Source organism: Pristis pectinata, chromosome 17 (assembly GCF_009764475.1).
Source record: "Pristis pectinata isolate sPriPec2 chromosome 17, sPriPec2.1.pri, whole genome shotgun sequence".
Taxonomy (NCBI): Eukaryota; Metazoa; Chordata; class Chondrichthyes; order Rhinopristiformes; family Pristidae; genus Pristis; species Pristis pectinata.
In genome coordinates, this window is record NC_067421.1 from 44,944,600 (window position 1) to 44,955,822 (window position 11,223).

At 44.6% G+C, this 11,223-nt stretch overlaps 1 protein-coding gene across 1 annotated transcript; it reads right to left on the reverse strand.

Annotated features, from left to right (window-relative positions):
- Positions 1-8,676: 8,676 nt before the first annotated feature.
- ubc (ubiquitin C) lies at positions 8,677-10,847 on the reverse strand. Its single transcript, XM_052031796.1, has 2 exons — positions 10,682-10,847; positions 8,677-9,930 (listed from the first exon to the last, which is right to left on the reverse strand). Exon 2 carries the CDS (start codon positions 9,925-9,927, stop codon positions 8,779-8,781), a length of 1,149 nt encoding a protein of 382 aa, XP_051887756.1. The 5' UTR covers positions 9,928-9,930; positions 10,682-10,847; the 3' UTR covers positions 8,677-8,778.
- Positions 10,848-11,223: the final 376 nt, after the last annotated feature.

The window sequence follows — 11,223 nt, forward strand, 5'->3', positions numbered from 1 at the left end:
GTTTTTAGTTGCCCTTCCCTTGGAAAAGACTGTGTGTGATTGAGGATTAGAGGTCACAAATACTGTATAAAAGGGGAGAGAATAAAGGATTACATCATAAATAAAAAAATTATGCAATATGTGGTCACAATCCAAAAGCTAGAGTACATAGGCCGAGTCTGCTCAATCTCTCCTCGCACAACAATCTCCCATCTGAGGAATCAATTTAGTGAGCCTTCATTACACTGCAGGTATATCTTTAGGTGGGGAGAACAACCCTGTACACAGTATTCCAGGTGTGGTGTCACCTGTGACTTATACAATTTCATTACATCAACTTTATTCTGGTACACAAATCCTCTTGCAATAAAGTCCAATATACCATATGTTTTCCAAATTGCTTGTTGAACCTGAATATTAACTTTTGGTGATATGTGTCAAGGAGAACAGGATCCTTCTAAACACCAACACTTTTCAAATTCACGTGACTTAAAAAAACACTGAATTTATATTCACATTTTACCACCTAACGAAGAACCACTGAGCAAGTAATAAGGAAAGGGAAGGTAGATTATGAAAGTAAACTAGCAGTAAATTATGAAATTATGAAAGTAAACTTGCAGATGACACAAAGGTTGGATGTGCAGTGGATAGTATAGAGGGCTGTCAGAGGTTACAGTGGAATATAGATAGGATGCAAAGTTGGGCTGAAAAGTGGCAGATGCAATTCAACCCAGATAAGTGTGAAGTGGTTCATTTTGGTAGGTCAAATATGATGGCAGAGTATAGTATTAATGGTAGGACTCTTGGCAGTGTGGAGGATCAGAGGGATCTTGGGGTCTGAGTCCATAGGACACTCAAAGTGGCTGCACAGGTTGACGCTGTGGTTAAGAAGGCATATGGTGTATTGTCCTTCATCAATCAGGGAATTGAATTTAGGAGCCGAGAGGTATTGTTGCAGCTATATAGGACCCTGGTCAGACCCCACTTGGGAGTACTGAGCTCAGTTCTGGTCACCTCACTACAGGAAGGATGTGGAGGCCATAGAGAGGGTGCAGAGGAGATTTACAAGGATGCTGCCTGGATTGCAGGGCATGCCTTATGAAAGCAGGTTGAAGGAACTCGGCCTTTTCTCCTTGGAGTGACGGAGGATGAGGGGGGACCTGATAGAGTTGTGCCACTGTTTAAAAAAGGATGTAGGCAAAAGGCAGATAACTAAAGGCCAGGTAGCTTAATGTCTGTAGTCTGGAAAGTTCTTGAAGCTATAATTAAGGAAGAAATAGCGAGATATCTGGATAGAAGTGGTTCCATCAGGTAGACACAGCATGGATTCGGGAAGGGCAGGTCTTGTTTGACAAACGTACTGGAGTTCTTTGACGATATAATGAGCGCAGTGGATAGAGGGGAACAAGTGGATGTTGTATACTTGGATTTCCAGAAGGTGTTCCATAAGGTGCTGCATAAAAGACTTATCCATAAGATAAAGATGCATGGAGTTGGGGGTAATGTATTATCATGGATAGAGGATTGGTTAACCAATAGAGGTCGCACCTGGAGAACTGCGTGCAATTCTGATCTTGTTACTTGAGGAAAGATATACCGGCTTTGGAGGCAGTGCAGAAGAGTTTCACCCAATTGATTCTGGAGATGAGGGGGTTATCCTATGAAGAGAGATTGAGTTATCTGGGATTATACTTCCTAGAATTCAGAAGAATGAGAAGAAAAACATATAAAATTATGAAAGGGATAAATAAGATAGAGGCAGGAAGGTTGTTTCCACTGGTAGGTGAGACTAGAACTAGGAGACATGGCCTCAAGATTCAGGGGAATAAATTTAGGACAGAGATGAGAAGAAACTGCTATTCCCAGAGAGAAGTGTACCTATGGAATTCTCTGCCTCGGGAAGCAGTAGAGGCTACCTGATTAAATATATTTAAGACACAGTTCGATACATTTTTGTATAGTAGGGAAACTAAGGGTTATGGGGAAAAGGCTGGTAGGTGTATCTGAGTCCACAACCAGATCAGCCATGATATTTTTGAATAGCGGAGCAGGCTCGAAGGGTCAGATGGCCTCCTCCTGCTCCTGTTTCTTATGTTCTCATGCTCACCCGGTGGGACGAAAGACCAGTTTCTATGCTGTATGGCTTTATGACATCCACTGATTCCCCCCTTATCTACTTTGATGGTAACAGGTTTATCATTTCCCTTCCATACATCCATCTTACTCAACCCAAACCGTTTATTTTCTGAATGTTCTGCAAAGATTCTAGCATTTCTCCCACTGCTTATGTTAGGATAACTGGTCTATCATCATTTATGTTCTTTCTCTGTCCGTTTTAAGTAATGTCGTTACATTTGCTATCTTCTGACGGGTGAGAACCATTTTGGATTTGCGGACCTTTACAAGATGACAACCAAAACATTCACTGTCTCCAAAGACACCTCTTTCAAAATAATTTACAGAATTCTAGGGAAGGAGTGATGGAATGGACAAAATAGTTTGATCTGCAGTCACTCCATTACTAGAAGGATGTGAAGGCTTTGGAGAAGGTTCAGAACAGGGTCACCTGGATGCTGACTAGATTAGAGGGTATTATTGAAAAGGATAGGCTGGACAAATTTGGATTGTTTTCTCTAGAGTGTTCGAGGCTGAGGAGAGACGTCATAGAAATTTATAAAATTATGAGAGGCATAGATAGGGTAAACAGCCAAAATCTTTTTCCTAGGGTAGAAATTTTGAATACTAGAGGTCATAACTTTAAGACGAAAGGGGGGAAGTTTAAAGGGGATGTGTGTGAGTTTTTTACACAGAGAGTGGTAGGTGTCTGGAACACACTGCCAGGCGTGGTAGTGGATGCAGATATGATAGTGGCATTCAAGAGGCTTTTAGTTAGACACATGGCTATGCCAGGAATGGAGGGATATGGATCATGTGCAGGCAGAAGGAAATAGTTTAATTAGACATTGGGTTTGGCACAGACGTCACGTGCAGAGTGAACTACCCCATGTTCTATGTTCTGAAAGAGCCTGAAGTGGACTTGATGGCCCTAATGGCCTCCTCCTGTGCTCTAATAATTCTATGATTCTAAGATTTCAGACACTGAGGGGTTTTAATTTGCACATACAATGAACATGTGGTCTAACAATAACTAGTCTGCCATTTAGAACTGAAATAGAAGAAATGTCTTCACTCGGGTGATCCATCCACTCCTACTCTGACCTGTCTGTGGCCTTCTGTTAGAATGAACAACACCTTATCTTCCTGCTCAACGCATTGCAGCCATCCAGACTATCAAATTCTCCAACTTCAGGACACTTGCCTTCTCTGTTTGTATCAAAACTGGCCGTTTATGCTGTATGTCATCCATCTGTCATCTTGGCTCAGTTTTTCCTTTTTTCATTTTCTCAGCCTGACCTGCTGAGCATGTTCCATAGCCCTGCTATCTGCAACACATCATACACATTGTCTGTAGTATCACTGTCCAACTGTTTCCAGTAACCCATTGTACAGAAGACCCTTTCAAACCCTGGCCTCACCCAATCACAGATGTTCCCTTCATCCTATCCAGTCCTCGCGTCACCTTCTCTAAAACTTTAAACTACCTTTTTTATCTCTTTCTCATTTCTCATGAAGGGTCTTTGACGTGAAATGTTAACTCTGTTTCTCTTTGCACAGATGCTGCCTGACCTGTTGAGTGTTTCCAGCATTTTCTGTTTTTACTTCAGATTTCCAGCATCTGCATTCTTTTTTAGATATCTTAATTAGTCACATGTACATCGAAACACACAGTGAAATGTATCTTTTGCATAGAGTGTTCTGGGAGCAGTCCGCAAGTGTCGCCACACTTCTGGCGCCAACATAGCATGTCCACAACTTCCTAACCAGTACGTCTTTGGAATGTGGGAGGAAACTGGAGCACCTGGAGGAAACCTACACAGACACGGGGAGAATGTACAAACTCCTTACAGACAGTTGGCCAGAATTGAACCCAGGTACTGTAATAGCGTTATGCTAAGCACTTCACTACTGTGCTTGCCTTTTAATTTTCAGCTGCTCTCTAATCACCTGGCACCACCTTGTATCCAAGAGGGAGGGGCGGGGTCAGGCAAGAAAACCCCTTAAATATTGTAAAAATGAGATTGGGGTAGCCCCCCAGGGAGCCACACGAGTGGCATTGGTGCTGTGGTTTTTATATAAAAAGGTAACAGTATGATTGATCTGTACACGAATGTAAAGGTTTGCACTGTTTTATTGTTGTATATGGAGTGTTTTTTATGATGAATAAAGTTTATTTTGGTAAAAAAAAGCACTGGAAGATCATTGTAATTACCTCTGTGATTTTCCCCTTACTTTCCTCAAAGTCCTACAATGCATTCCATCTAGTCTGCAGGACTTACCTACTTTACGCTGAGCCAGTTTAAGAAGTTCAGACATATGTCAGGTTTAGGAAGCCAGGATCAAGCAAGTCCGTTCAGGAGTATAAGGGATGAAGGAGTACCTTAAGAAGGATGTTAGAAGGGCAAAAGGGGGACATGTGAGGCAAACGTGAGAAGTGAGGCTCATTTCCTGGCCTGAGGTAAAAGTGAATCCTAAAAAATTCCAAAAGTATATTAAGAGTAAAAGGGTAACTAGGGAGAGAGTGGGTCTCCTTAATCATCAGTGTGGTAATCTATGTATGGAGCCATGGGAGATAGGTGAGGTCTTAAATCAATACTGCTCATCTGTATTTACCTTAGAGAAGGACATGGAGGCTAGGGAGTTCAGGTAAGAGTACAGTGATATCCTGAAACATTTCGATATTAAAAAAGAGGTAGGCATGGTAGCATAGTGGTTAGTATAATGCTTTACAGCGCCAGCAACCCGGGTTCAATTCCTGCCACTGTCTGTTAGGAGTTTGTACGTTCTCCCCGTCTCTGTGTGGGTTTCCTCCAGGTGCTCTGGTTTCCTCCCACATTCCAAAGACGTACAGGTTAGTAAGTTATGGGCATGCTATGTTGGTGCCGGAAGCATGGCGACGCTTGCGGGCTGCCCCCCAAATCACTACACAAAAGGTGTATTTCACTGTATGTTTCAATGTACATGTGAGCAAGTTATTGGAAAAGTTTCTGAGACAGGATCTATCTGTATTTGGAAAGGCAAGAACAGATTATGGATAGTCAGCATGGTTTTGTGCATTGGAAATTGTATCTCATGAATTTCATTGAGTGCTTTTGAAGAGGTCAACAAAAGGACTGACATTGACAGGGTGGTAAATATTGACTACATGGACTTTAGCAAGGCCTTTGAGAAGGTCCCGCATGGTAGACTGGATTAGAAGGTTAGAACACAAGGATCCAGGGTGAGATAGCTAATTGGATACAAAATTGGCTTGGTGGTAAGAGGTAGAAAGTGAGTTGCTTTTTGAATCGGAGGCCTGTGACCATGTGTGACACAGGGTTCAGTACTGAGTCCACTGTTGTTTGTTATATATATTAACAAATTGAATGAGAATGTAGGTGGCATAATCAGTAAGTTTGCAGATGACACCAAAATGAGTGGTGTAGTGGACAATGAAGAAGGTTGGCTAAGGTTACAACAGGATTTAGATCAATTGGGCAAGTGGGCAAAGGAATGGCAGATGGAATTTAACTCAGACAAGTTTTGTAATAAAGGAAAGGGTGTTGTTGGGTCTCTTTAAGAACATTGAGGTGGATAAGTCCCCAGGGCCTGATGGGATATACCCCAAGTTATTGAGAAAGGCAAGAGATGAGATTGCTGAGGCCTTGACCAAGATCTTTGTGTCCTCTCTAGCCACAAGCAAGGTCCCAGAAGGCTGACAAGTAACTAATCTTGCTTCTTTGTTGAAGAAGGGAAAGGAATAATCCTGGAAATTACAGACAGGTGAGTCTCACATCAGTGGTAGGGAAACTATTGGATGGGATTCTGACATAAAGGATTTACGAGCACTTGGAAAAACATGGCCTAATTAGGGATAGTCAGCATGGCTTTGTGCGGGGCAGGTCATGTCTTGATTGAGTTTTTTGAGGAAGTGACGAAGGTGATCGATAAAGGTACAGCAGTGGATGTTGTCTACATGGACTTTAGTAAGGTATTTGACAAGGACCCTCATGGTAGGCTCATCCAGAAGATTACGATGCATGGGATCCAGTGACTTGGCCATTCGGGTAGTGGTCGATAGGACTTATTCTGGCTGGAGGTCCGTGACTAGTGGTGTTCCACAGGGATCTGTACTGGGACCTGTTTGTGATATACATGAATAACCTGGGTGAAAATATGCATTATAGGTCAGAGTCATACAGCACAGAAACAGGCCCTTTGGCCCAATTGGTTTATGCCAACCAACATTCTCATCTAAGCTAGTCCCATTCGCCTGCATTTGGCCTACATCCCTCTGAACTTTTCCAATCCATGCACCTGTCCAAGTACCTTTTAAATGTTGATGTACCTGCCTCAACCACTTCCTCTGGCAGCTCATTCCATATACTGAGCACCCTCTGGGTGAAAAACCCCCTCATGATTTTATATACCTCCATAAAATCACCTCATTCTCCAAAGGAATTATTAAATTTTCAGGTGACACAATGATTAGTGGCATTGTAGTTAGTGTAGAAAGCTGCCAAAGGATTCAGTGGGATATAGATCAGCTACAGACATAGGTGGAGAAATGGCAGATGGAGTTTAATCCAGCTCCATGCATTTTGGGAGATCAAATGTAAAGGGACAGTACATAGTTAATGGCAGGACCCCTAATGGCATTAATATATAGAGGGATTTTGGGGTCCAAGTCCATAGCACCCTTAAAATGGCCACACAAGTTGACAGTGTAGTACTGAAGGCATATGGCATGCTTGCCTTTATTAGGCATTGAGTTCAAAAGTCAGGAAGTTATGTTACAGATTTATAAAGTTCTGGTTAGGCTGCATCTGGAGTATTGCATTCTGTTCCATGTTATTGAGGAGATACCTTCATTAGTCATATGTACATCAAAACACAGTGAAATGCATCTTTGTGTAGTGTTCTGGAGGAAGCCCGCTAGTGTCGCTATGCTTCCTGCGCCAACATGCCCACAACTTCCTAACCTGTACGTCTTTGGAATATGGGAGGAAACTGGAGCACCCGAGGAAACCTACTTACAGAGAGAACGTACAAACTCCTTACAGACAGCAGTGGGAATTGAACCCGGCTCGCTGGCGCTGTAATCGCATTATGCTAACCGCTACTTGCTGGAGTTTTAACAAAGGTCTCTATACCCTCCCTAGCCACAGGCGAAGTCCAAGAGGAGTGGAGAATACAAATGTTTTTGTTTGTGAAGGGCAATAGGGAATAATCAAGGAAATTATAGGCCAGTAAACCTTACATTAGTAGCAACAAAGCTATTGGAAAGGGTTCTTCAACATAGGATTTACTCACCTTTGGAAAAGCATGGGTTCATTAGGGACAGTCAGTGTGGCTTTGTACAGGGCAGGTCATGTCTTACAAACTGCTGACAAATACAAGATCATAAGATGTAGGAGCAGAATTAGGCCATTTGAGTCTGCTGCACTATTCAATCAAGGTTTATTTTGTTTTTCTCAATCACATTCTTCCTAAAACCTTAATCCCCATAGCAATCAGGAACCTAACAATCTGTCTAAATACACCCAATGACTTGGCTTCCACAATCCTCTGTGGCAACAAATTCCACAGATTCACCACCCAGTCAGCATGGACATGGAGGACCGAAGTGCAACTTCCTGTGTTGTACCATTTTACATTCTGACATGTTAGGGCTGCTAGCAGTGCCTGGCAACTATTCCAACTCTTAAGCAACCCATGATATAAACAGGAGTTTTTTTTTTGGTTTTGGGGGGGGGGGGGGGGGGGGGGAGGTGGAGGAAGAGTGATAAAGTATTGAAATGTTGCAAGCTACAAATTGCACCATTATTTCTTCCATAGCTCAGCTCATGAGGCTTTCATCTGGTTTTGATTAGACATCAGACATACCAGAGCACTATTTCTGCCCATGTACTCAAAGCTCCTCCTATTGCCCCTTGATAACATCTGCAGTTCTGCCTCTTCAAAGTGTGGCATTATAGCAGCAGAGCAATTACCTGATGGCATTAACCTATAGCATAGTTTTGAGTAAGCTTAATTGAAGCAGGAATGTCAAGTTCAGTAGTGGCAACCTTGATTGCATTATGTCACTTTCAACTTATGCATCTCAAAACCCAACTCTATGGTGCTGTTTTGTAAGCAGACAAAAGCAGCAACCCTACCCAACAGCATGGGAATTTATGTAGCTTCTATTTAACATCAAGTGCAAGATTTTTCATTGGGGATATTATTGTTTAAAGGTACTGAATTATGTTCACAGAATTGCTCGGATTCCTGTATTTGCTCTGAGCCAATCAATGCCTGTTCACAATCAGTAACCTAAAAACAGATTCACATCCAGTAGATTGTTAATACTGCAATATGATGCAACAACCACTCAAAATAATTACCACACCCTCCCCCATAACTGTTTGGCCACCAAGTATTAAGCTGTGCCAGTTTAATGGACAAGTACAACCCTCCCACAGGAGCTGCTGAATTTAGTGGTGGCCATAAAAGCATGCAAAACTGACCAAACAAATCTTGTCTGTTAGTTTTTATTATAGTTCTACTTTCATCTGTTAACTTGTCCAGGTATTCAAAGAACACATGACCATATAATAAGCTTGCAACAATTTTATTTTGAATGACATGGGAAGACACTAATCAACATTTTAAGCTAGAGGCAAGAATACAGCCCACAAAAAGAGAAGACCAATAAGTTTAACAATTGCCCCCCCTCAGGCGAAGAACCAAGTGCAGGGTTGATTCTTTCTGGATGTTGTAGTCTGACAGGGTACGGCCATCTTCCAATTGTTTTCCTGCGAAGATTAAACGTTGCTGATCAGGTGGGATTCCTTCCTTATCCTGTATCTTGGCTTTGACATTCTCAATGGTGTCACTGGGCTCCACTTCAAGGGTGATGGTCTTGCCAGTCAGGGTCTTCACGAAGATCTGCATACCACCCCTCAGACGAAGAACCAAGTGCAGAGTAGATTCTTTCTGGATGTTGTAGTCTGACAGGGTACGGCCATCTTCCAACTGTTTTCCTGCGAAGATCAAACGCTGTTGGTCAGGTGGGATTCCTTCCTTATCCTGAATCTTGGCCTTGACATTCTCAATGGTGTCACTTGGCTCCACTTCAAGGGTGATGGTCTTGCCAGTCAGGGTCTTCACAAAGATCTGCATGCCCCCCCTTAACCGCAGCACTAAGTGCAGGGTTGATTCTTTCTGGATATTGTAGTCAGAAAGGGTACGGCCATCTTCCAACTGCTTGCCTGCGAAGATCAAACGTTGTTGATCAGGTGGGATTCCTTCTTTATCCTGAATCTTGGCCTTGACATTCTCAATGGTGTCACTTGGCTCCACTTCAAGGGTGATGGTCTTGCCAGTCAGGGTTTTCACAAAGATCTGCATGCCACCCCTCAGTCGCAGCACCAAGTGCAGGGTTGATTCTTTCTGGATATTGTAGTCAGAAAGGGTACGGCCATCTTCCAACTGCTTGCCTGCGAAGATCAAACGTTGCTGATCAGGTGGGATCCCTTCTTTATCCTGAATCTTGGCCTTGACATTCTCAATGGTGTCACTGGGCTCAACCTCAAGGGTGATGGTCTTGCCAGTCAGGGTCTTCACGAAGATCTGCATGCCACCCCTGAGACGCAGCACCAGGTGCAGGGTTGATTCCTTCTGAATATTGTAGTCAGAGAGAGTGCGCCCTTCTTCCAACTGCTTACCAGCAAAGATCAAACGTTGCTGATCAGGTGGGATCCCTTCTTTATCCTGAATCTTGGCCTTGACATTCTCAATGGTGTCACTGGGCTCAACCTCAAGGGTGATGGTTTTGCCAGTCAGGGTTTTCACGAAGATCTGCATGCTCTGTTAAGTAAGATAAAGAGTTACTACCCAACCAGTAAATTTTAAAATCTGTTAGCTTGATTCACAATGGGATAGTTCTGTCAGCAGCCTCAATTCATTAGTCTACAATAAACAGATGGTTAACTTTACCCTTGCGCACCATCTACCCAGAGGACACCTAGTATCAGCAAGGCTTTACTGAAGGTTTCATGTGGCTACCCAAAACCGCATTCGCCTACATAGAGGTGAACCTGCAGCTTTTAACGGCGACTCACCAACGACACGAGTCAAAGTTAAACTGAGTCGGACGGCGGGACCGCAGCGTCAACAGCAGCGAAACGCCAACAAACCCCGCCCATTGTGACGCAGAATGCGGCGGCACGTAATTAACGCGGCCCCGCCCACCTGGAGGCAAACATCGCGAGATGTTCCGGCTCCGCATAAACTGCTGCGTCATCCCTGCAGCCATTTTGAAGCGGATTTATTGTCGAGAACATTCGGTGTGGGCGGGGTTGGGGAGCCAGACCGGCGTTGAATTCACTACTTTAATTCCGGTGGCTCACACTTTGAAAATCATGGATTAAACGTAGATTAGAGAAGTGCCATACTAAGTGCGCGATCTGACATTGAAGCCGGATCATCCGCCAGTAAAACTCGCCTTCCGTTCCCCCAACAACCGGCCCTGCGGGTAACTTCACACAACACAATCCCCACACGACATAAGACCCAACAAAACACAACGCCCAACAGAACAGCAGCCCATGAGACTCACCACACAAGCGCCAGCCGCCAACACCACCAACTCCCGTCGCTCCGGACCCGCGAATGGCCGCCGCGCCCGCCCGCCCGCCTTTTATAGCGCGCGCCTCCTCCGCCCCTCCGGCTCCGGAACTACTTCCAGCGCACTACCAAAGCCCGCGGTCCCCAACCTGCTCGAACGTTTGTCCCACATCGATTGTTGAGGGAATCACAAATAAACAGGTTCAACATTAAACTCTTCCATGTTTGTCTTTTTTGTTGTTGAATCCATAAAGATGCGTTGGTGCGCGAGGAATCGGGTACTGCGGTCGCGGCGTGTTCCGGGAACTGCAATGCGGCGCCCGAGGGGGGGGGGGGAGGAGGAGAGGAGGAGGAGAGGAGGACGGGGGGGGGGGGGGGGAGGAGGACGGGGGGGGGGGGGGGGAGGAGGACGGGGGGGGGGGGGGAGGAGGAGAGGAGGACGGGGGGGGGGGGGGAGGAGGAGAGGAGGACGGGGGGGGGGGGGGGGAGGAGGAGAGGAGGACGGGGGGGGGGGGGAGGAGGAGAGGAGGACGG